The 25,130-nt window shown below is 27.0% G+C and overlaps 4 protein-coding genes across 8 annotated transcripts in view; 3 read left to right on the top strand and 1 right to left on the bottom strand.

The window, feature by feature from the left end:
• The first annotated feature begins 647 nt into the window (after nucleotides 1–647).
• On the top strand, nucleotides 648–3,425 carry LOC118444204 (apolipoprotein D). Of its 2 annotated transcripts, none has more exons than XM_035872245.2 (5): nucleotides 648–804; nucleotides 1,746–1,868; nucleotides 1,945–2,071; nucleotides 2,422–2,517; nucleotides 2,675–3,425. In XM_035872245.2, the coding sequence occupies exons 2-5, from the start codon at nucleotides 1,749–1,751 to the stop codon at nucleotides 3,154–3,156; spliced, it is 825 nt and encodes a 274-aa protein (XP_035728138.2). In that variant the 5' UTR covers nucleotides 648–804; nucleotides 1,746–1,748; the 3' UTR covers nucleotides 3,157–3,425. The 2 variants fall into 2 exon arrangements, with proteins under 2 accessions (XP_035728138.2, XP_085516936.1); XM_085660810.1 differs by lacking the exon at nucleotides 648–804 and adding an exon at nucleotides 1,361–1,443.
• Nucleotides 3,426–4,057: 632 nt separating this feature from the next.
• On the top strand, nucleotides 4,058–11,921 carry LOC118444166 (phospholipase A2 isozymes PA3A/PA3B/PA5). 3 transcript variants are annotated; one of them, XM_035872168.2, is made up of 5 exons: nucleotides 4,058–4,250; nucleotides 9,181–9,426; nucleotides 10,131–10,468; nucleotides 10,900–11,111; nucleotides 11,443–11,919. In XM_035872168.2, the coding sequence occupies exons 2-4, from the start codon at nucleotides 9,181–9,183 to the stop codon at nucleotides 11,090–11,092; spliced, it is 777 nt and encodes a 258-aa protein (XP_035728061.2). In that variant the 5' UTR covers nucleotides 4,058–4,250; the 3' UTR covers nucleotides 11,093–11,111; nucleotides 11,443–11,919. The 3 variants fall into 3 exon arrangements, with proteins under 3 accessions (XP_035728061.2, XP_035728062.2, XP_085516937.1); XM_085660811.1 differs by lacking the exon at nucleotides 4,058–4,250 and adding an exon at nucleotides 4,261–4,389 and having other exon boundaries at nucleotides 11,443–11,921; XM_035872169.2 differs by lacking the exon at nucleotides 10,900–11,111 and having other exon boundaries at nucleotides 4,074–4,250; nucleotides 11,443–11,915.
• A 925-nt stretch (nucleotides 11,922–12,846) lies between these two features.
• On the top strand, nucleotides 12,847–13,724 carry LOC146872583 (coiled-coil domain-containing protein 86). The gene is made up of 3 exons (XM_085660987.1): nucleotides 12,847–13,125; nucleotides 13,187–13,391; nucleotides 13,513–13,724. The coding sequence occupies exons 1-3, from the start codon at nucleotides 12,959–12,961 to the stop codon at nucleotides 13,600–13,602; spliced, it is 462 nt and encodes a 153-aa protein (XP_085517113.1). The 5' UTR covers nucleotides 12,847–12,958; the 3' UTR covers nucleotides 13,603–13,724.
• Nucleotides 13,725–13,804: 80 nt separating this feature from the next.
• The window catches only part of LOC118444323 (Fanconi anemia group J protein homolog), a 67,402-nt gene continuing 56,076 nt past the window's right edge, over nucleotides 13,805–25,130 (bottom strand). For both annotated transcript variants that reach the window (XM_035872491.2, XM_085660986.1), the window contains 12 exons: nucleotides 19,093–19,155; nucleotides 18,564–18,669; nucleotides 18,339–18,443; nucleotides 17,854–17,944; nucleotides 17,536–17,760; nucleotides 16,838–17,074; nucleotides 16,335–16,658; nucleotides 15,788–16,096; nucleotides 14,895–15,233; nucleotides 14,298–14,494; nucleotides 14,142–14,193; nucleotides 13,805–14,022 (listed from right to left, as the gene is read on the bottom strand). In XM_035872491.2, the coding sequence (XP_035728384.2) occupies nucleotides 13,927–14,022; nucleotides 14,142–14,193; nucleotides 14,298–14,494; nucleotides 14,895–15,233; nucleotides 15,788–16,096; nucleotides 16,335–16,658; nucleotides 16,838–17,074; nucleotides 17,536–17,760; nucleotides 17,854–17,944; nucleotides 18,339–18,443; nucleotides 18,564–18,669; nucleotides 19,093–19,155 (2,144 nt within the window). In that variant the 3' untranslated portion in view covers nucleotides 13,805–13,926. The remainder of the gene's footprint in view (nucleotides 14,023–14,141; nucleotides 14,194–14,297; nucleotides 14,495–14,894; nucleotides 15,234–15,787; nucleotides 16,097–16,334; nucleotides 16,659–16,837; nucleotides 17,075–17,535; nucleotides 17,761–17,853; nucleotides 17,945–18,338; nucleotides 18,444–18,563; nucleotides 18,670–19,092; nucleotides 19,156–25,130) is intronic.

Raw genomic sequence — 25,130 nt, 5'->3', positions numbered from 1 at the left:
GAAATCATATTATATTATTTAGAGGAAGGAATGGAAGCCATATAGAGTATTACCAGTTCTTAGAACCATACTCCCTATAATAATTTCACTTATATGTCGACTAAGATGCGTCATCACGAGCAACAATGTAACAACAATATTTGGATCCCTGTTACAAATAGTAAAACATTTAATTACATTTTTATATAATATAAAAAATATTTTTTCGTTCTTGTAAAATGACGTTACATAAAAAAAAAAAGAAGAAAAAAAAATGTTTAATTTAACAAATTTGTAAGAGTTTGCAGATTATAAATGAAGAAATCCAGTGTCAAATTTAATTGATGGAATTAATTAACGACTTGTGGATATTTATAAACAAGGACATGGTAAATTATTAAGTGAAATTAAATAATAATAATAATAATAATAATAATAATAATAATAATAATAATAATAATAATAATAATAATAATTATAATGATGTAAAATTATTAACAATTATTTTTTGTTTTATAAAATTTCTTGTAAAATTTGTTTTTCTTTTCTTTTTTTTTTCTTTTCCTTTTTATTCTTCTTCTTCTTCTTTTTTTTTTTTTCTTTAATCTATCTTTATTATTCACAGGAATTTATTCATCTAGGGATAGGAAAGGAACCGTATCATCATTTGCTCTCTCCTGCATACTACTGACTTAACGTTTGCATGACGTATAATTGAATATCAGAGAGAGAGAGAGAGAGTGGGGAGATCTCTAGCACATAAAGTGAAGCCTCGAATAAACTGTTTACAGTTTGCGTTCAGAACTAAGGATAGACGTTTAGACGGTGAGTCTCTTGCATTATATTTCTCTTTCTCTCTATCTATCTATCTCTCTCTCTCTCTCTCTCTCTCTCTCCTATATTTTTCAATTAATACTTATACAATATAAATAATAATTAATTAAATATTATATTTATTAAAGTAATTATTTCATTTATAATAACTTTTATATTTACATTTATTTTGACTTCAGTTAAGATATGATTGTAAAAACAATGAAATTTTCATAACATTTGTATTGTACAATTGTTTTTTAACAAATAATTTTTTTTTTTTTTAATTAAGACAACCGAAGAACAAAGTAACATTAATATTGTTTACAATAAAACAACGTAGATTGTGCTTTCAACAAAATATAAATTTTCATTTAAAATGATATATATATATATATATATATATATATATCATTTTATATATATGTATATGTACATATATAATAGATATTCTTGTAGTCAATTTTTCTATTAAAAGAGGAAAGATCAAATAGGTCGAGAAAAAGTCGATCATAATCGCATATAAATTTTTTTTCACTGTTTTAAAAAATTCACGTCTATCAAAAAGGAAGAAAACATAGTTAGAAGCGTAAATCAGAGGTCTTTGCTCTTCGATGCGTGTCCAAGGTCGAGTGAATCATCGTGTTTAATGTAAGCTCGGATATCATCGAATCATCGGTAGTATTGCTTTGTTATGTAGTGTAACCAAATTTCAATTAATATAGGATTTTTTCTTTTTTTTTTATATATAAACAATCCCCTATTTATTATCTTTTATTTGTTATCTTTTAATTTCTCTACCCGCATATATGATTTCAATAGAAACTTGATGAGAATTTAACAGTACTTTCTAAAAAAAAAATAGAAATTTATTTGTTTACTTTTAAGAGATGATATTATTGTTTTCTTTTTTTTTTCTTTTTCCTAATTTGTTCACTACATTTTATTTTCAGAAGATGCTCTCGATCCTATTCTATATTGCCTTAGCGGGGTTTTTAACACTTGCTAAAGCTCATACTTATCACATGGGTAGTTGTCCCATAGTAGAGCCTATGCATGGATTTCAAATGAACAAGGTAATGATACTGATCGTTAAAAGACACTCTTTAATCACTGTGACATATCAGAAATATTAATTATATGAAATTGTAGTTTCTAGGTGTATGGTATGTCGTTCAGAAAACATCTACGGCAAGTAGATGCATTTCTTACAATTATACTCGTGGCGAAGAACCAGGAGAATACTTGATAACTCAAGATTCTGATCATCCTATATTAGGTGAGTTTAATCATTATATTTACTATAATATATATATATATATATATATATATATATATATATATATATATATATATACCAATAATTATATTCAACATTAGTGGTCTCCTTATTAGAAAATTTAGATGATTCTTATATTCATTATAACAACATATATAAATATAATATTTTATAGTTATATTTAACATTATTGGAAAAGTTTTTATAGATTAAAAAATAAGAATAATACGTGGACCCTAGTCGGTTTGATAAAAGCATGTCAATAGGATAAATGTTTTTCAAGTGGGATGAATTATCCGTAATTGTGTGATCTCTCTTTCTCTTCTCTCTCTCTCTGTCTTTCTATACAGGTCTTACACCACTGAAACATGAGTATCACTATACCGGTGAATTGAGTGTACCAGAACTTAGTACTCCAGCTCGAATGCAAGTTAACTTCCCTCTTAGTAAGTAAATGAAATTAAGGGATTATTAGATAAGGAAAACATTATATTAAAAAAAAAAAAATATATATATATATAAATAAATCTGATTAATTGAAAAGATTTAAAAGTAAATATTGAAATAATTTTTTTTATTTTCCTTTTTGTTTTTTTCTTGTAGGTGTAGCAGGTACAGCATCTCACATAATCTTTACTACAGATTATGACAATTATGCTGGGATATTCACTTGTCAGAAATTAGCTTTTGCCCATCGACAAAGTGCAACTATACTTTCAAGACGTCGTGATCTTGACAAGAGTATTATCGATAGGATAAAAGGACAATTGTCAGGTTACGGAATAGATCCTTATGATCTTAGTATTATTTCTCAGAATGGTTGTCCACGGGATAATGATACCCTCGATATAAATATCGATCCTAATACTTTCACCGCTGAAAGCTTGGGCAGTGCCGTACGTAAAGCTGGCGAAAAGCTTGGCGATGGTGTACAATGGGTTGCACATGCTGGTAGCAAAGTTTATCATAAGATAACTGGTACTGAGGAAAGTACAACATCGAAACCAGAGGATACGCATAGAGTTATACCAGTTATAAGAGATTCTGGAAAATACGAGACTAACGAAGTCGAATGGATTCCATAAAAATGTTAGAAATGATTGTTAAGTTGAAAAAAGAAAAAGAAAAGAAATAATATTAGTAAATTTCTATTCTTTTTTTCATTTTTCATTTTTTGTTTTGTTTTTTTTTTTTGTTTTTTCTATGCTTCTTATATATCAATATAAAAGAAATAAGACACGAAAAGAAAAAGAAAGAAAGAAAAAAAAAAAAGACGTGTCAAATGGTACGAGCTTGTAATTTCAATTTTGTAAGAAAATATATAAGCGTAATATCAGATTAAGTAGATTAGAAATATCAACATTGAGATGTATCTTCTCGTAGGATATATAAACAAAAATAATAATATTTTAAACATAAAATAATATTATCGTGTTATTTATATATATATATATATATATATGTGTGTGTGTGTCCAACTAATCGATTTAATATTAAAGATTTCAATGGAAATCTTTTTTAATCTAACTTGTTGTAGAGTAAGTTAAATGAAAAAAAAATTAGTGTTCACAGTGTCAGATTAGTCAATGAGAAAAAATTGTTCACATTTTGTTCAATGAACAAAAAAATGATAAGAAAAATATCTCGTTGAAGTAAACTCTCTCTCTCTCTCTCTCTCTCTCTCTCTCTCTCTCTCTCTCTCTCTCTCTCCCTCTCTCTCTCTCTCTCTCTCTCTCTCTCTCTCTCTCTCTCTCTCTCTCTCTCTCTCTCTCTCTCTCTCTCTCTCTCTCTCTCTCTCTCTCTCTCTCTCTCGTGTTTTCTCTCTCTCTCTCTCTCTCTTTTCTCTCCCCCTCTCTTTTTCTTCCTTAGTGTTTCGTAAAAGTCAGAAAATAATTTGTTTAGAAAAAATATGATATATTATCTTTATCAATCGATTATATGAACTTTAAATGTCAAATCACGCCTATTTGCAATGTTATAGATGCTTATAAACATTCGTCACGTGATTAAACTCCCCTAATACGTGCGATATGTGCTGTTCACGAATATTAGTATCCTGACGTTCGAACGTACGGATCAGTCCGTTAGCAACCGCTGAAGAGTGACTAACAGAAATTTTTCGTGCTCTTGCGGAAGGAAAATAATTTCGAAGTGGACAACTTGATTTATTGAAGTTAACGTGAGTCGTAGAGAAAACAAAAAAGAAAAAAAAAAAAGAAAAAAAAACAAAAGGAAAAGGCAAAACAAGAAGATCGAACACTTCTCACCTGATATTGATACAGTTTTTCAAAGGAACATTAATTAACATTAATAAAAACGTAAATTAATTGTATCTTGATTCGATTCGAATAATCCTTTGTTTTGTTTTTGTTTTTGTTTTTCTCTCTTTTTTTTCTTTTTTTTTCCTTTCTCTAGAAACAATTCCAACAAGAATTGTTTTTTTTTTTTTTTTTTTTTTTTTTTTTGCACACATTGTCAACAGATGATGTATGATTTAATAATAATAATTACGTATGTGTCAGTTTTATTAGTATGATCGTTTGTTTCATTTTTTTAATTGTTCTTTTTTTCTTTTTTTTTTGTTTTTTTTTTTTTTTTTTTTTTAAATTAGACACTTTTATTTCGTACTTTTGTATACACATGTATATGGTAACAAAATTTATGTCCTGTGTCTAACGACTGTATATTAATTATATTGGAATGAGATTCTTTTTTTATTTCTTTTTTTTCCTTTTTGTTCATTTTATTAATCGTTGAACACGTTGAACACTTCATAGAATTATTCAATTAAATAAATGACAGATGATTATTAATTAATAAGACGTTGGATATTATTTTGTAAGTATTTTTTTTTGTTAACGCCAGATTTTCTTTTTTTCCCTTTTTTTTTCTTTTTTTTTCTACTATTTCGTAAGATGTATTTGTAATGAAGTTTTCTTTTGACGATGGAACGAGATTTATTATTATCATCATTATTATTATTATTATTATTATTATTATTATTATTATTATTATTATTATTATTATTATTATTATTATTGGTGATACTTAATTATTGATGATAAATTAGAATATTAAATGAGAGACATAGTGTACAATGTACGTATGACTGTTAGACTGATTATTGCGCACTGCACCACTACCCTAGTACTTTTAAGGGTTGCGCAGGTCAGTTTTTATCCACCTACGTATATTGTATTTCTCAGCTCCTTTTCCAAACCTTATGACATTTTGATTTCTACGATTTTTTTGAGTCAATCAGTTTTCTCTCACTCTCTTTTTCTCTCTCACTCTCTCTCTCTCTCTTTCTCTCTTTAATATCAATTAATTAATAAGCTATTGTTATCTCAATTTTTAAGAGGTAATTTTATTTAAATAAAAATTTAGAAAAAAAAATTAATAAATTCTATTCATAATCACATGTCAAAATTCAATAATACGTAATTTATAAAAACAAATGTATTTATTTTATTAAAATTAATAATTTGGGGATTTTAAGGGATTGGAAAGAGAAAGAGAGAGAGAGAGAGAAAGAGGAATGTTAATAATAACAAATTAATGTAGAATCAGTTGAATCAGTTGAAAGGATAGATAGAAAATAATTAGAATTAGTAGAGGTTTGATATTTCAAAAGTTTTTTATTTCTTTGAATTATTCCGAATTTTATTAATTTCTTTTATTTTAATTTTTTTAATTTTTTTAATTTTTTTTTTTTTATTGTTTTTTATTATTACGACTTTATCTGTATATATTTTTATTATATTATTAATTACTTCATTGTTATTAATTTAAAACTCGTCTTCACTTTTAAATTATTCTCATGTCATTTAATTATTATTTTTTCGATCAATTTTTTTTTTTTTTGCATTTTCGTCTCACTATCAACTTTTTGTTTTTATTTTTATTTCTATTTGTCTTTTTGTTTTTTTTTTATTTGTTTAAGTATTGTCGTGCATTATCATTGATACGTTTGTACAATCTTTTGTCGAGGCGAAACGTCGAATCGATGACATTAAAAAAACTTTAGAGAAGAAAGTTAACATTTCATATCGTATTATCGATTTGAGTTCAATTTACATGTGTTTTCAGTGACCTCCAGCGAAAAACAGAAGATTAGACTTTGCCTATCGATTTGCGTATCGTTTTATAAAGTTTCTTGCTTTAAGAATGAAGATATATTTAAATCAACATATTTAACATTTTTATATATTTAGATATTTTATAAAATTAATTCTTATTTCACAATAATATTTCACAATAATATATATATATATATCCTTTTTTTAAATTATTGTTTAACAATAATCATCGATCATCATCGATCATCATTGGTTATTATTGACAAACATCGATTTATCATTATTATCTATCATTATTCATCGGCATTATTTTTCTCATAATAATCGATTAGTTCGTCCAGGTTCAAGGCACAAGTTCGTCAATAAGAGTTGATAGTGTGACCCACATTTCTCGTAATAGTTAACACAATATCAACGATGTTCCCGTTTCAATATAGTGATTTCAGGATCAGTCAATCGAATTAGGACGATTCAATCGTAGTCACGTTTAACAGGGTCAATATCGAGAGTAATTTTTATATCAAGTGACCCTACCGAACGATTTCAATATTTTAAATTCGACGATGAATAATTGTATTACTTTATTTTTTTTTTTTTTCCGATGAAATATTATTATTTGAAGAAAAAAAAAAGAAAAAAGAAAGAAAAGAAAAATTCCATAAAAGTAAAGATTTGAAAAAGAAAAAAAATATATTGAAAATTATAATATTCATATAATTAATATCTTAACAAAATTTTAATAACACGAAAAGGAATAATTTATAAATTGTATTATGTAAATATATATATATATATATATATATATATATATATATATATATATATTTATTTTTTATATTTTTATTTTTTATTTCTTTACTTTTCTCTTCTTTTTTTTTCTTCTTCTTCTTTATAATTAAATTGTTCTTCACTATAATCATCCTCGGAGAACGCAAATATGGTCATCGTTGTTGTATTAGAATGTCTATGACCTTCGTTGAAGGAAATCGACGAAAGTTATGCTTTGAAATTGATTGAAAAATTTTTCAATATCTTTAGAATAATTTTCGATATCAATCATTAATAAGATTCATTAGTTCATCGATTAATTTTTCACAATCATATTGTTTAATTTATTTTCGTAGTAACAATTTGACATTTAATTGTTCTGAAATGTGTAAATAAATCGAAAAAAAGAAAAGAAAAAGAAAAAGAAAAAAAAAAAAGAAAAAGAAAAAAAAGTATTTTTTTCAATTTTTGTTACGAACTTTTACGATCTCATTTTTGTTCATTTAATTTCCATAATAATCTAAGAGAATTAGCCGTCACGAAAAAAAATATACGAATAAATAAATAAATAAACAAACGAACAAACAAACAAAAAAGAAAAAAGAAACAAAACAAAACGAAGAGATCATTTTCAATCAATCTCTTTTAGACTATTATTAATTTTATATTAATTCATTTCCATATCGAATTATTACAATTGATAAGCATACATGTTGTTATTATTTTTTAACTTCAAAAGTGAATAAAAAAAGGTAAAAAAGAAAAAGAAAAGAAGAAAGAAAAAAAAAGAAAAAGAAAAAAACAAGAACAGGTCTGATGAACAAGACTATATATATTATCGGATGAAATCGAAGTGAAATGTTCAGTGTCGGAATTCTTCTTCGATCTTGACCTACAATTTAAAGATAATTTATATTTTTAAACTCTTTCATAATCTTTTCTTTTTTTTCTTTCTTATGTACAAAAAAGGATAGAGAGAAAAAAAGAGAAAGAATGAATGATCATTATTTGTAAACCTTGGGAATAAATTTTAAGATTATTTTCTATATCTATGTATCTTTCTTTTTTTTTTTCTTTTTTTTTTTCTTTTCTTTTCTTTTACTTTTTTCCTTCGGGATACAATACAGAATCCGAATATTAAGTAATCATTCGCGGCCTTTCAGGTGTAATAATTCTCTCTATCTTTTCTTATCTATGATGGTTATTAAGTGATTTTTATAATCTGACCTTGTAAAATACATAGACAATATCGATCTCACGATTCTCTAAGTACGTAATATACATAGTCATCGTGGTCGTTCTTCGTGGTATTTATTTCATCGTTTTGTTTTTTACATTTGAACATTTAAATTAACATTAGAGATTATTTGGTGAAAATTTATGAGAAGAAAAGAAAAGAAAAGAAAAGAAAAGAAAGAAAAAGAAAAAAGGGAAAGAAAAGAAATGAAAGAAAAAAACAAAGGATCTATAGACAAATGATTCCACGTTGATTCCTTTTAATGACAAATGATAATATATGAAGAAAAATTGTGAAAAAATGGGGAAGTGGGAGAGGGTGGGGGGGGGGAGGGAGGAAGATATTAAAAGATCGCATAAAGCTTGTGGATAAAAGTATCGTTATTGGGGACGATGAGTTTGACCCGGTCGGAAAGAAGAAAAATAAATAATAGTGGTTAATATCAGGCTAGTCGACATTTAATCGATCTACCCCTCAAATGACTCGTTAAAGTGACCGGGATACGTGCTGAACAATCTCTTTGATTCTGACCCTCACGAACGTGCAATTACCATCGTCAAATATATAAAATGAAAATAATTCTTTTACAATATTCTCTGAGAATTTTGTATTGCTTCATCATTTTTCAATATTTCATAGAAGACATTTCTTTTTTTTTTTCATATACATACATACGTACATACATACATATATATATATGGATATTATTGGTGGTTTTTTTTTTTTTTTTTTTTAAGATTCTTTTAATATATTTTTAAATATATTACTGTATTTCAATGCAAATTTCACAATAAAAATTTCATCGTAGTCTTCATTTTTTCCTTGTTACACAATTGTTTATTTAATTCTTGAACTTTTACTATATAATTTCTTTTTTTTTTCTTTTTTTTTTTTTTTTGATATAAAATTTCGCGCGAAAGAAAATAAACTTTCTTACTCCATTAGTATTTTATACGAAGTAACATTTTTCGTGGCGTAAAAAATTAATTATTTAATAATCAACCATTGAAATTGTTTTCTTGCAGATGTTGACCTCATTGTTCTTCTGGATTTTTTCGATTCTATGGATTCAGAATACAATGGCAAGCGTCCTTGTTGCCGATACAACGATGTCCAAAATGGTAGAATTAAATGCCGGCGAACCAATATGTTCTATTTACAATGATCGTGGTATCATTCAGAAAATGATATTTGGTGCAGATCCGAAAAAAGTTCGACATATGCCAAGCAATCTCGTTGCCGATCTCGAAGAGACTTGTTTGACTTTTAAGGTAAACGTAATCAATTATGTCCGACGAAAAATCGAAAGGAAGAAAAAGAAAGAAAGAAAGAAAAAAAAAAAAAGAAAAGAAAAAGGAAAGTAGTCCAACTTTGAAAAACCTGTTTGAAAGATATATATATACATATAAAAGCAAGGAGAGAAAAAAAACGACAAATAATCGTTCACTTGAAGCTTCAAATTTTATTGTTATATCGTGCAAAAGGATATCGAATGTTAGATCGTAAAAAAAAATATTACGAACGTTTAACCATAAATCTATTTGTTATGACCTTCTCCTTTTTTTTCTTTTCTTTTTTCTTTTTTTTTTGTTTCCTTCTATTTATTATAATGCGACATATTTCTTATCGCATATATGTTAAATCGTCAAGAATAAGAACTTATTTTTAAAAATAAAAAAATGCAAAACAAATAAAATAAAGAAGGAAATAAACAAAGAGAGAGAGAGAGAGAGAGAGAGAGAGTGGGGGGGGGGAGGGTGAGTCGATGTTATTTATTTATTAAAAAATCTTTTTCCTTAATTTATTTCGTATTAAAAATTTGATCCAATTTAAATTTATTTATTGTTCTATTAAAATTCATTCATCTATTTATTTTTATATTAATAATTCATTATCTAATTATGTATATATATATATATATATATATAATCTTTAATTAAAAATTAATCTGTAATATATTTTTTTTGATGATTAGAATCAAACGCAAGGAGTTGGATTGGTATATCCTGGAACGAAATGGTGCGGACCAGGAAACCATGCAACATCTTACGATGATTTAGGTCATCATACGGCAGAAGATGCATGTTGCAGGGAACACGATCATTGTCCAATAACGTTAAAACCGCAAAAATGTATCCATAGTATATGTAACTATTCACCTATCATACGTATGCATTGTGACTGTGACGCAAAGTTTCGAAGATGTTTACAAAATCTTAATACTGAGGTTGCCAACACTATCGGTGCACTTTACTTCAATATTATACAAGTAATTTGTTTGAAGGAAAGACGACCGTGCTCAGAATGGCAAAGGTATATGTAATTATTTTTATTCTTAATATTTTTTTTTACTGTATTGTTTTTTTCTTTTTCTTTTTCCTTTTTTTTTTTTTTTTCTTTTCTTCTTCATTCTTTTTTTTTCAATTGATTATGAGAAACAGTCGCCAAACTTTTGTTCGTTAAAATCAATTAATACCTTTCGAGTCTTTCTCTTTAGACCCGTAATTGGGCGTTTGTAATTTTACGATTTACAAAAAAAAATAAAAAAAAAAAAAAAAGGAAAGAAAAAAAAATCAGCCCTATAGAAATCAGTAATATAGAGTAATTGATTTTTTTTTTTTAAATTACTCAAGGACTTTTGACCGCACATTCATTGCATTGTTAACGTTAAGATATTAGGTTAATTAGTTAATTTTTTTTTATTTTTATTTTTTTTTTTATTTTTTCACATCAACGTATTATAGATCCTACGAGAAATGTATTCCGTATTGGAAAGAACTGGCGAGTTACGAGCCGTTAAATTTTGACAAGCATAAGGAAATTGGAAAAAGTGATAAGTTTTTATACCAGACACCACTTTCAAAGCTCATCAGGGATTTTCTTGCTGGGTTACAAGATATCCAGAAGAATTTCTTGAATTATTTTCAAGATCATTGAAGAGTGACATTTAATAGAAGTATCAATCTTTATTGGTTTTTTTATTTTTTTTTTCTCTTTTTCCTTCTTTCTTATTAACACATTTGCTACGTTTATTAATTCATTGATAACAGAGAAAGATGGAGATAATGACGATGGTGATGGTGGTGGTGATGAGCGGTATACTGACGATACTAAACATTTTAATGTTAATTATTTTTCTTTCTTTTATACTAACATTTATTTTGTGTTCTCCATAAAAAAAAAAAAAAAAAAATCATTGATAAATTGTTTTATCGTTATAATAATTATATTATTTTCTTTTTTTCTTTTCTTTTTTTTTCTTTTTTTTTTGTTTGTTTTTTCCACAGAAATGGTTATGCCGAAGCGGTGTCAAATAGATTATGCTCGGAGTACAAATTTCGGCCAAGTGATAAATACGTGCCATTGATGCCACTGAATATGAATATATGAATACAACGAAAGAACAATTCGAGTGATGGTGGTGGTGGTGATGGTGGTGGTTAAAGAAAGAAAGAAAAAAAAAAAAGAAGAAGAAGAAAGAAGAAATGGATCAATTAAAATTAATGATCACGATGGGAAACTCGCGATGATTATTGCGTTTTATTCATATCACTTGTCCTTTTTGCTTTATGGAATTTTATGAGGTATGACCAGTGCGGATTTATATATATAAACATATATAAATAAATATATATATATATATATGTATATGTGTATATATATTTATATATGGATTTATTTTGAATTCGATTGAATACCAGAGACTCTATAATAATATTAATACATATCTATTTTACACTCGATACGTGCATGTTTTTAAATAAATTTTTGCTTCCTTTTTTTTCTTTTTTTTTTTTTTTTATTATATTGCAAATAATTCGTATTGCATGACATTTTATCGATATATTATTATCATAACGATACTATTAATAGTATCTTTTATATATATATATATAAGTAATAATTAATTAATAATTATTAGTAATAAAATATTAAATATATATATATAGTTTCTTATAAATATTTTATATTAATTAATAGTGATAATTATTACATTGTAGTATATAAGTAATATCAAAGATTATATATTTTTAAGATATTATAAGATGGAGAATGTGTTAATTTCGAATAGAATATGTTTGTTAATTTTAATTAATGAATTATTTTATATATTCGTAACTTGTAAAAAGAAAAAAAAAAAAGAAAAAAACAATTATATTTATCACAATTATAAAAAAAATATGTAATATCGACGTTTAATATTTTATTGGGTCGGTAAATGATATCAGTCGGTAATCTGTTTTATCGACCTGTTTATATTTCTATCATAGTTTCCTTAATTATGTTTCTCTTATAATACCAATGTAATTATATTAAATTACTTAATATATTAAATATTTAACTTAATATGAAATATTAAATATGTTAGTTTGTCTTAATGTATTTCTACCCATTAATATTTTTTAATATATTCCATAGAATATGAAACTATTTAAACTACTTCAATTTATTAGACTATCATTATAGCTCCATGTAGTTATAAAATCGCAATATTATTTTTTTTAATTATAAAAATGTCAAATATACAATATATTATCATTTATCGACTCAGTCTTATATTTTTGTACAGAATTGTGAACAACAGGTAATATAGATCATTTACCATATGTCACGTATTATCTGTCGATTTTAGTTCGTCAGTTTTCATATAGATTTCGCTAGTAGTATATACATATATATATATATTTTTTTTATTAACTTGCCCACGTGAGTTTCTAACCTAAAAAGATATTGTTTACACGTGAATAGAGGAACTTCGTGATTTTCGTAATTAATTTTTAATTTATTAAGAATTAAAATAAAATGGAAGAGAAGATAATTAGAATGGAAGATATACTTGAAGAAAATTCATCTGACGATAACATATCAGATATAATTGAAATTAATACGACGAATAGAAATCAGATATCAATGGACATGCCAAAAGGGAAACCAAAATCCGGTAGAATATGGAAAGAACCAAAAAAGAGGTATATAAAAATTACAATTCAATTGATCTATTATAATTATATTCGATTATATTTACTTTAGATTTTCATCTATAGTCAAGAGCAAAGGTATTCGGTTATCCCTTGAAAAGAAACAGAAATTGAGGGAGGATTTGCAACGTGCCAAGGAAATGTCGAGAATAATTAAGGAACAAAAACAGGCAGAGAAGGAAGCAAAGAAGCAAAGGAGGATAGAAAATTTGAAGAGAGCAGAAGAAAATAGAAAGAAGGGTGAAGTTGTACAAATTGTGAGTTATAACAATTATTTATTTATTTATTTCTCTCTCTCTCTCTTTTTTTCTTTTCTTCTTTTAAGTTAATCAATTAAATAACAACGTTATCTTAATTACATGCTTTGGTTATTCGCAGATTAAAAATACTGCCAAACTAAAGAGAATGAAAAAGAAACAATTGAGATTGATTGAGAAAAGGGATACAAATGATAAAACATACAATTGAAAAAGATCGAAAAATTTAAAAAGAAAAAAAAAAAGAAAAAAAAGAAGAAAAGAAAAATTAAAAAAATAAAAAACCAGCTCTCAAATGGATAAGAAAATAATGCTCTATACAAATAACGTTCAATAAAGTGTTTTTAAAAATATTGTTAAAGCATAATAAATTCAACTAATTATATCATATAAAAAATATTTCAGAATGGTAAATTAATATTACTTAAAGAGCGATAAGTTTTAACTGTATAAAAAAGAAAGAAAGGAAGAAAGAAAGAAAGAAAGAAAGAAAAAAAAGAATTATAAAGTAAAAAAATCACATAAATAATCTTAATTACGTATCTTCTTCTTCTTCTTCTTTTTGAGTCTTTCTTTTCATCACAAAACTTTCCAGTTCTTTGATAAGATTAATACCTGGATTTCTTCTCCACTATAAAGGAAAAAGAAAAAAAAAGAAAAAAAAAAAAAGAAAAAGAAGAAAATAATTATGATCAAATCAATTTGTCATATATAAATAAAAGCTAAATATGTTCATTAAAAGTCTCTCACCATCTTTTTGACCCACTTTGGTAAATAACTGATATTAGATGGAGTCTGAAATCTATGAGATCCTTGTAAATAAAATTTTTTAATAAAAAAAAAAAAAAAAAAAAAAAAAGAATAAATAATAAATAATAAATAATAAATAATAAATAATAAAGAAACCTTTCATCTACTAAAAGAACAATGCCCCAATCATTTCTATGTCTGATACATCGACCTATAGCCTGGTTCAAAGCTCTAAATGCTTGTACGGTATACCATTCGGATCCCGTGAGTAATTCCTTAGAAGAATTTTCATCATTGTACATCCATTTCAAATTTACTTCTGGATCTGTTCTTACAGCATATGGTATGCCGATCTAACAAACATAATTTATAATACATATGATAAATAATAATTGGAATAGATTATTATCAAAAGCGATTTAAGTTATATATTTATTCACTTTAAGATATCTTAGCTGTGAATTATTTAACGATTTTTCTGTAACGAGACGAAAATAAAAAAAAAAAAAAAAAGAAATAAACAAAAAAAAGAAAAGGAGAAAAGAAAAAAGGCCTAAAACAAAAAAAGGAAAAAATATATTTTCTCAAAAATCGCTTATATAATATCAACGACTAAATTAATGTTAAATATATTCTTTTAAATAATAATAATAATAATAATAATAATAATAATAATAATAATAATAATAATAATAATAATAATAATAATAATAATATTATTATTGTTTTTGTTTATAATCATTGGATACTTACTGTTAATACACAACGTGCCTCGTTATCACTAAAGTCAGTACCTTCAGCGATTTTTCCACGAAAAACTGCAAATAAAATTGCACCTGACAACGTTTCAATATTTGTATTTACATAAGATGTTTCCTCAATAGCCTCCCGATATTCTTTCATCATTTCTCCTAAATCATTACTATTACGTGGCTCTATGAAGATTCGTTTGTATCTTTTTATCTCCTCCCAATAATTATTGCTTTTCCATCTTTTTATTTGATTATTCATCATAAAATACGACGAAAAGAAGCATAATATTCCGTGTGGTATTGATTGGCAAATGATTAGCAACAATTTTCCAAGTTCATCCTTTAAATAATAATAATAATAATATTATTATTATTATTATTAAGTTGAGTTATATAATTATATTATAAAAAATAATAACAATGTACGAGTGGATTTAATTGTTTCAAAAATTTGTTTATTTTTTTTTTAAATTAAATATAAGAATCGTTTAATCGTACGCATAAGTAGTAATCAGAACGTATTAGATGATAATTAAATAATAACAAAATATTATATATATATATATATATATATATATATATATATATAATTATATATATATATATATATTTGAAATAATTTTTCTATTCTTATGAGAATAGAAATATATGTAAAATAATTTATACAAAAGTTATATAAAATTAATAAGAAACTATTTTTATTGTCTGATGAGAAAAACAATTTACTATAATAATTTATTATTTTATTTCAGACAAGATTGTTCTCTAATGTTGTATTAAAAAAACAAAAAACAAAAAAAAAAAAATAAAATACCCTCGCCCTTCTCGAAAAAAAGAAAAAGGAAAGAAAGAAAGGATTTATAATTATTGAAAAGAGAAAAATTAATAAATTACTTGAAAATTCCAGCTATTAACGTTTTGATAATTAGCTTTTAGAGGTATGCCAGTTGGTCCCTTTGGTATACAAGTGATATAAACCTGATCGCTATTGATCACATGATTGGCAGAAAGTGTATGAGCGAATTTCGTGCCAAGTTCGCTTTGGAAAGAAGTTATAGGAGTCAAGGTACCCGATGCCAATATGATCGATCTTGCTTCACGTGCCAAAGGTGCAAAGATTACAGCAGAATTCATGCAAATCAATTTGAAACTTCTCAAACGTTTTCCAGTTCTTTGTGACGACGTCCAAGAATTGTCTGTGGGCTAAAAGAAGAAGAAGAAAAAAAAAAAAGGAAAAGAAATGACAAAATAAGAAATGAAAGAGAATTTAAAAAAGAGAAGAGAAGACGATCAGACGAGAAAAGTGAAAGAATTTTGATTATATTTTTAAATTGTTTTTTTTTTTTTCTTTTTTTTTTCTTTGATGAATTATATACAATAATAAAAATAATAATAATAATAACGATAATAATAAGTAAAAAGGAAAGAAATATTTACATACTTTGAACTTTATATCGGAAACGAAAGATTCGTTTATATAAGCACGATAATCATTCGCATATTCATCGGAAATGATCATTTTTAATGCGAATATCAAACGTTGAAGAATGATTTTGGTACTTCGTGATATAATTGTTTTAAATTTATTTAATTTATCATGCTTTACAACACGAAGATTTTCTTTTATTTTATTAAATTCAGATATTGCTATTTGTGCGGCATCTATTATTTTTATGCATTTTGACATATCAATATTGAACATTTTAAACAATTCGATCAATTGTTTACCCGTCCAATAAGAACTGTTCATTTCATCATTTTTATCCTAAAACAAATACGTTTAGTATAGATACATATACATACATGCATATATATAAAATTTATTTATATGTATAAAAAAGAGTTGTTAAATCTTTTTTTTTTTTTTTATTAATGCGATATATGGATTATATAAAATAAAAAAAAGAATATATATATATATAAATGTGTATAAAATATATATACCGTTGGTTTTAGAGTAACAGTGTTCATACAATTGATGAGACTCTCGATATAAGAAATTATGGTCGAGTAGGCATCGTGTTGTTCAATGGATTCCTTTGATTTTAATACTTTGCAGTCTTCAAGGACCGAGTGTAATTCATCTTCCCTAAAATCGGCACTGGCGACATTTCGGCAGATGTCCTCGATATTATGAGCCTCATCGAATATGATTACCTGATCCTTCAAATTAATTTGCATCTATGAAATAAATTATTCCTTATTAATAAACGAATTATGAATCGTCGTAAGTTATGATTTTACGAACGTTAATTTTTTTTTTTTCACGTAATTAATTAAAATAAAAACCATCGATGGAGGAAAACAAAAAAAGAAAAAAAAAACGAACAAATAAATCAATTTTTTCAAGTTCGTAAAAAGAGAAACGAATATCTTAAAAATAGTAACTTGTGTATTCAAAAAAAAAAAAAAAAAAAAAAAAAAAATTGAAATTGATCTTAATCGCATTATCTTTAATTATGCGATATCCTAATAAAAATAAAATTTTTTCTTTTTTCTTTTTTTTTCTTTTTTCGAGACAGAGTATCTGACGCGTATGTCCTTCCTTCTCCCTATCAATGGGCTTGAATTATCGATTAACATAAAAAAAAAAAAAAATAAAAAAATAAAAATAAAAATAATAAAATTGGAATGATAATTACGCTTTCACGTATGTCAGGATCGATGATGTAATTGTAAGGACAGATTATTATCTCAGCTTCCGCGACTAAATTTTTAGCAGCGAAGTACGGACAAACTTGATTTTTTCTTCCAACTTCGACGAGATCTTCGATATCGAATGGCATAGTTATTCCATTTTTTTCCAATTGAGAGAACGTCGATAGATCCTTTTTATTTTTTTCATTGTAATAAATACATCCGAATGACTGAAAAAAAAAAAAAAAAAAAAAATGAATTATATACGTCAATCAGTAAAAGTTAATTAATTATACGATATTTATTAATTTCTATTGTAAGACCTCAGGATCGAGTAGACTGTAACAGAATTCTGTTTTGTTCCTCGTGGTATTGTGAAGGCAGGTATGTTCTCGACTACTCAGTATAGTCATTCTAAAACAATGAATTTATTATTAACAATTTTTATAAAAAAAATATTTATATCATGTAATATATATTTAAGCAATTTAAAGAAATTATTTTGAACTTAATATTATAACTGTATAAGATTATTCAATCATTTAATTATTACGAATATTTTAAATATTACGATACATTCTATATTATTAAATATTATTTATTATTATAATTTTTTTATAAATCGGATTGAAAGAATTGAATCGACTGATCGGAAATAATTGAAATAACGAAGAAGCAAAAAAAAAAAAAAGAAGAAAAAAAATAAATCAACGAACGAACAGTAAAATTTTTTCTTCGCATATTTATATGTAAAAGAAATATCTTGATAATATATAAAAGACAAATTAATGTAATTATTATTTCTTACTTCTTGTTTCTGTAATCAGTCCGGCCAAGTTCCTTCACGACTTGTTCGATTTGTCTATGGGTACGAGTTCCATAATAAATTTTTGGTATTTTCAAACGTGTCTTCCTTAAATAAACAAATAAGCAAATAAATAAATCAATCGAGATTATAACGAGATTATAACACGAAATCTATGTAGTGTATATATATATATATATATATAAAAGAAAAAGAATTATTTTATACTCTTTATTTTCATTGAGGATATCATCCAAATTAATCATATTTTCAGAACGTTTCTTCGATCCATCGAGAGAAGCTTGCGAGCTCGACGGTTCGATCACAGTACAATCTAAAAAAAGAAAAAACAAAAAAAAAAAACAAGAAAAAGATAAGAAAATGACAATAATAATAACAACGATATTAACAAATTTTAATATAAATAAACAAGTTCTGGGATATTCAAAAATCTCTAAGTCGGAGTCAAAAGTTAGTTTAAAAGTCTTCTCTTGAGAATTTTTTTAGAAGTATTTTGGCGTTTGCTTTTCTTTTCTTTTCTTTTTTTTTTTTTTTTTTCAAAAATCATTAAAACCACACAATTGCAGACTAGATTTTATTAGATCGCGAGCTTAAAATGTCACTCGAGGAAGGAGTAGTGATCGATTGTATTTTTTTTCCTTTCTTTTCTTTTTTTTTTTTTTTTTAAATCACATAAAAACTAACTTTTGACATCTTGTATATTTTGCATATAAAAATAAATTTTATGTTACGTTACCATCGTCCTCTTCTATTGCGAGACATTTATCGTTTCGACGATCGAGATTGCTTTTGATGATTTCTGAAAGAAAAAAAAAATAATTAATAAGTAAACGAAATCAATGAAAGGGATTATAAAAGTTTTTATAAATATTTGTAAGATTTTCAGAGGGATTTGTTCGTTGGCTTGCTTTTTTTTCTTTCTTTTTTTTTTTTACACATACACATATAGACATCACACACACACAGAAAGAGAGAGAGAGAGAGAGACAGACAGAAAGAAATGAAAGAAATACAGAAAAAAAAGGAAAAGAAAAAAAATTGAAAGGATTAAATAGCTTAACGAAAGGATGGATGGAAGGAAGGAAGGAAAGAAGAAAGAGAGACGAATGTCAAAACAGTGGCTGCTCCTGTTGGCACGTGAAAGGATCGAGGGATCTATTGAGAAAGATCAATAGAACGATTTAATCCTTTCGTTGGTGAAAAAAGAAAGAGAAAGAAGGAGAGAGAGAGAGAGAGAGAGAGAGAGAGAGAGAGAGAGAGAGAGAGAAAGATATATATATATATATATACATACTATATATAGGGTCTAAAGGTCTACTTGAGAAAGAAGGATTGAAAAGGAGAGATAAAAAAGGAAGAATTCAAAGGATGAAGCATCTTAATCCTTTTCCTACGATTTAAGGAGTCAGAAAAATGGGAATGATCGTTCAATGACGATTGCTATCCTCCAATTGGCTTGATATGTATGTATATATGTATGTATGAGTGTATATGTGTCTATGTATGTATGTATGTATGTATGTATGTATGTATGTGTGTATGTATGTGTATATGTATGTACGTGTATATAATCGGCTTTCGATAAACGAGCTGAGTTTTAAAAGGGATTTGAAAAAGGTACCGAGAGGAAAATTCTATTTGCCCGGCGGATCATGATGTGATCGAGAGATCATAATATTTCTATTCAGACATTTTTTTGGATCTATATAATAAATAAATCGACAGAATTAGAGAGAGAGAGAGAGAGAGAGAGAGAGAGAGAGAGAGAGAGAGAGAGAGAGAGAGAGAGAGAGAGAGAGAGAGAGAGAGAGAGAGAGAGAGAGAGAGAGAGAGAGAGAGAGAGAGAGAGAGAGAGAGAGAGAGAGAGAGAGAGAGAGAGAGAGAGAGAGAGAGAGAGAGAGAGAGAGAGAGAGAGAGAGAGAGAGAGAGAGAGAGAGAGAGAGAGAGAGAGAGAGAGAGAGAGAGAGAGAGAGAGAATATATATAATTACGGAATATATTTATATAATTCTGAATCTTATTTTAACAAAATAAATAATAATAATAATAATAAAAAAAAAAAAAAAAATAATAATAATAATAATAATAATAATAATAATAATAATAATAATAATAATAATAATAATAATAATAATAATAATGTTAATAATAAAAGTTTTCGTATTTTTAAATGATAAATTTTATATAAGAAGCGAAAAAATTTCTCTAATCACTCTATCTCTTTTTCTCTTTTCACTTTTAATTTCTCATGATTGGACATCAATCTGTGCTAATAATTATTATAAAAAAATAATAATAATTGAAGCACACATGTACATGCACACATATATTTGTTATCAAATATTGTTTTACATGAAAATGATATTTTTGAAAAGAGACAAAGGAAAAGTTTTCTCTCCCCCACTATTCCCTTTATCCCTCCCTCTCTTTCTCTATCCATCTATCTATCTATCTATCTATCTATCTCTCTTCCTCTTCTCACTTTCAACTTCCTCCCTTCATTGGACTCATCAGTGGTGGCTTAATTGTTCGTGAGCATCCGCTTGTGCAAAAGAGAAGAGAAATAAATCTGTGCGGCAGGGTCGAAAAGGGCTGCTCTCAAGGGTGCGATAACTTTCGGCACCGACTGTATCGATGCTACGTTAAAGGGAGACCGAAAGAGAAAGAGAAAGAGAGAGAGAGAGAGAGAGAGAGTTGCCTCAGGGGGTTTTCTCCCCTCGGGTGTTGGGGTGTGTTTCGTTGCCAGGCAACGACATCCTCCAAGTCCGTGGCTCTCTGATTGGCCCCCGTCCCGCTTCTCCTGTCTTAGCCTCACCCTCGAGCCCTCCATCTTCTCGTCCTTCTCCCTTCACCAATCAGACCCCCTCTCTCATGGGTTCTTCCGATGAATAGCATCCTCCGAGAACGAATACGCGAGCCTATACTCTCTCTCTCTCTCTCTCTCTCTCTCTCTCTCTCTCTCTCTCTCTATATATATATATATATATATATATATATATATATACATACGTATGTCGTATATTTTTTTTTTCTTTATATGTACATTTCCATGTCTCTATATCTATGTCCCATGTGCATGTGTGTTAACAGCATTTAATCATATATATCTATGTATAGTGAGAATGTTGAAGTAATATGTGAATGTGGATAATATTTATATATTAAAATATCTATAAATAAGATATTTTATAATACACACAATATTTTATATGTATACCTGTATGTGTGTGTGTGTCTGTGTATGTATTTATATATAATACGTTTATTGAGTACAATGATAACTTAGGTTAATTAATAACATTTCTTATAATATAATTTCGCTATTCAATGAATGTTTATATTGAAATTACATAAAAAATATTATATATATATATAAATAATTATCACCTGGATAATTGTTATTTATTATTTATTAATGCAAAATGAAAATGAAACAAAAAAAAAAAAGAAAAAAAGAAAAGAAATGCAATTCGATAATAATCAATCAAACATTCCCATTATTATTTGAATAATTATTTACTCCAAATAAAATTTATAAAATAAAAATTAAAATATTTATATCATCGATATATACGATAATTCCATTAAAATTTTCATAGAATCATTCGACGTAAACGAACGACCTGATTTCAGAAAGTTACACCCTGTATAAGAAAAAAGAAAAAAAACTCAAGAGAGAAAGAAAAAAAGAAAAAAGAAAGAAAGAAAGAAAGAGAGAGAGAGAAGTCGAATTCACAGCTGCACGAAGACAGAACTTCGACTGTGTCATCGATTACTATAATTCCGGAAATGCATTCATGGTGGTCCCCATATCACTTTCTCTCTCTCTCTCTCTCTCTCTCTCTCTCTCTCTCTCTCTTCTATGTATCTATCTTTCTATCTATCTATCCATCTCTTTCATTCAAAGATCTTCAGCTGGCAAAAAGAAAGAGAAAAAGAGAGAGAGAAAGAGAGCTCTTAAAATCACGATTAATTATCACTCAGTGAATTTCTATCTCTGATAAGACATAAAGAGAGAAAGAGATACAAAATAAGAAGAAAGAGGAAGAATCGTTGGCTTTATGCTCGCCAATCGACTGTTTGTTTATTCAGCATATGCGCGTTGTGAACGAGAGTGAAACGAACGAGATAAAGAGAGAGAGAAAGAGAGAGAGAGAGAAAGAGAAAGAGAGAGAGAGAGAGAGAGAGAAAGAGATAGATGAGAGTGATCGACGTGAAACGAGTTCATTCATACTCGGACGTTGTATTTCTGAATGGACGTGAAACGGCAGGCAGATTGTACGATCGCGTGTGATATTTATAAAGATAATTAAGATTATGGGACATTACATTCTCGTTGATTAATTTCTCCAAAGATATTTCTTATCTTCTTTATTTCTTTCCTTCCTTCTCTCTCATTCTTTTAATCTTACGTAACTATACGATAAGATGCGAAATTGAAAGAAACTATTGTCTCTATTGTCGATCATTATTAGGTTTTTGTTTTTTTATTATTCTTTCTTTTTTGGTTTCCTTTCTTTTTTTTTTCCTTTTTTGTTTTCTTTTTTTTTAACTACAATTTTTACTTATCTCTTTTTATAATACCAATAATTAATATTAATGAATAAATACTTTAATGATAATAATAATAATAATTTTACACAATTGTTAAATGTTATTTCATTGAGTGATAATTATACAAAAAATAATTTTCATTTTGTGCTCTTTCATATATAAAAACAGATCGTTCATAAAATTTTTCTATACGTAATCTCTCTCTCTCTCTCTCTCTTTCTCTCTTATCGTTTAATTAAAAAATTAGTTTTTTTTCTTTTTTTTTTTTTAGTCAATACAATTTTACTACAGATATGAATATACAACTTAATATTAAAAAAAAAAAAAAAAAAGAAAAAAAAAATAGCAAAAAGAAAAGAAAAAAACCAAAAATAAAACAAGAGGAACAGGTTTATGGGAGTCGATTTATCAGCCGAAATTTTCCGTATATTTTCGAACGAATAGGTTTGAAAAAAAAAAATAAAAAAAAAAAAAAAAAAAGAAAAAAATTTAATGGAGAGAGAGAGAGAGTCGAATTTTCGTATATACACTCTTTGATTAAAGCGTTAGAGTTTGTTTAATCGTCGAACATTAAACGTAAACTTTTAACGTGACGCGTGAGAGCGATTACGTAGTGATCGAGGGATGGCGTAGATGATGATGGTGGTGGTGATGTAGGTGGAGAAGGATAAGGGGCGAGGGGGGAAGGGATGGCTAAGCTCGAAATGGTTTGTGAAAGGGATGTTTCAGCTTAAATATATTTTTACCATTGGAGTCAAAGGAACTGTGAAAATACTGTGACGTTTGAATGAATGAACGGGGAGAAAAATAAACTGGAAGATATGAACAAAAATAATTGAAAGAGGAGAAAAAAGGCTGGGGAGAAAAAAAAAGATTAATAAATTTTCGTAGCGAAAGAAAAAAAAAAAAGAAACATTCGAATTTCTTTTGCAACGATTTCTTTCTTCCCTTCCCACCCTTTCGCTCCCTCTCTCTCTCTCTCTCTCTCTCTCTCTCTCTGTTCTCCCTCATCGATTATATATTTTAATTTTTTTATTTTCCTATTATTTTTTCTTTTTGGTTTCATACAATTCAAAAAAATTTATTCGATGTTTTATCGATGAGGTTACGATTGCCATAGGAATATATATATATATATTTTGTCGTTGGGGTTTGAACGAGTGTTTCGAGTATTTCTACGACGGAGCTCAGAAGAAAGAGGAGGGTAAAGAGGGATAACAGGAGGTTAAGGTAGGGAAGAGTAGAAATGGTGATGGTGGTAAAGAAAGTTGAGGACCAATTAATTCGCGGCTACGACTCGATTTACGAAAATCATCGCTAATTGGCGGAGATTGCGGGCTTTCGGCGACCGAACACGAGCCTTTCCTCTTTGCTCGGAGACAAAAGCCATAAAATGAGGAGAGAGATGGAGAGAGAGAGAGAGAGAGAGAGAGAGAGAGAGAGAGAGAGAGAGAGAGAGAGAGAGAGAGAGAGAGAGAGAGAAATGACGACGCTATGTCCCTACCTAATCTTCTCTATATCCTAAAGTGATTTTCGAAACGTTCACTCGTCGTTTCATTTGAAAGATCATAACAAGAAGGAAGAATTATTAATAACGAGGATTAATAATTAATACGATTTATAGTTATTACTATTTTTTTCTTTTTTTTTTTTTTTTTTAATGTAAAAATTATTCATTTAATAATAATGCAAGTATTATTAAATTGCAACTAAGTGAATTATAAATTAAGTGTGTATATATTTTTTTCTCTGTTTTGTATTAATTGACAATTAATGCGAATGTTTTCTTTTTTTTTCTCTCGTTTCTATCGTTTCGAAACGATAGATGATAAAAGAAATAGAGAGAGAGAGAGAGAAAGAGAAAGAGAAATAGAGAGAGAGAGAGAGAGAGAGAGAGAGAGAAAGAGAAAAGGAGAAATAGAGAAAGAGAGAGATCAATCAAAGTAATGAATCGTCTGCGAGAAGCAGCCATTAAGAGGTTTTGTTGATTAAACGAAAGCACTCGGAAGTAAATGCAATCCTTTTTTCACCTAAAGATTCATCCTTAAGATTGCCTATTTCAAATCGTCTCTCCCATTATATCAATATATATATATATATATATATATCCAGTAGGTATTTAAAAGAAAATCACACACAATGGATCGTAAGAAATAAATAAATAAAGAGATAATATAGATCGTTTCTAATGTCAATTATAATATGAAAAGATTTATCATTA

The sequence above is a fragment of the Vespa mandarinia genome, chromosome 13 (assembly GCF_050613455.1).
Source record: "Vespa mandarinia isolate Hongniang chromosome 13, ASM5061345v1, whole genome shotgun sequence".
NCBI classification, from domain to species: domain Eukaryota; kingdom Metazoa; phylum Arthropoda; class Insecta; order Hymenoptera; family Vespidae; genus Vespa; species Vespa mandarinia.
The sequence above is the reverse complement of the archived record's forward strand: the minus strand, read 5'-3'. Positions and strand labels throughout refer to the sequence as shown.

What these genes read in the sequence shown, in the direction of transcription:
- LOC118444204 (XM_035872245.2), top strand. Translation starts at nt 1,749, where the DNA reads ATGCTCTCGATCCTATTCTATATTGCCTTAGCGGGGTTTTTAACACTT. An exon ending in ATGGATTTCAAATGAACAAG is followed by an intron (nt 1,869 to 1,944) that starts GTAATGATACTG and finishes ATGAAATTGTAG; the next exon opens with TTTCTAGGTGTATGGTATGT. An exon ending in GCAAGTTAACTTCCCTCTTA is followed by an intron (nt 2,518 to 2,674) that starts GTAAGTAAATGA and finishes TTTTTCTTGTAG; the next exon opens with GTGTAGCAGGTACAGCATCT.
- LOC118444166 (XM_085660811.1), top strand. Translation starts at nt 9,181, where the DNA reads ATGTTGACCTCATTGTTCTTCTGGATTTTTTCGATTCTATGGATTCAG. An exon ending in AGACTTGTTTGACTTTTAAG is followed by an intron (nt 9,427 to 10,130) that starts GTAAACGTAATC and finishes TTTGATGATTAG; the next exon opens with AATCAAACGCAAGGAGTTGG. An exon ending in CCGTGCTCAGAATGGCAAAG is followed by an intron (nt 10,469 to 10,899) that starts GTATATGTAATT and finishes AACGTATTATAG; the next exon opens with ATCCTACGAGAAATGTATTC.
- LOC146872583 (XM_085660987.1), top strand. Translation starts at nt 12,959, where the DNA reads ATGGAAGAGAAGATAATTAGAATGGAAGATATACTTGAAGAAAATTCA. An exon ending in TGGAAAGAACCAAAAAAGAG is followed by an intron (nt 13,126 to 13,186) that starts GTATATAAAAAT and finishes TATTTACTTTAG; the next exon opens with ATTTTCATCTATAGTCAAGA. An exon ending in AGGGTGAAGTTGTACAAATT is followed by an intron (nt 13,392 to 13,512) that starts GTGAGTTATAAC and finishes GGTTATTCGCAG; the next exon opens with ATTAAAAATACTGCCAAACT.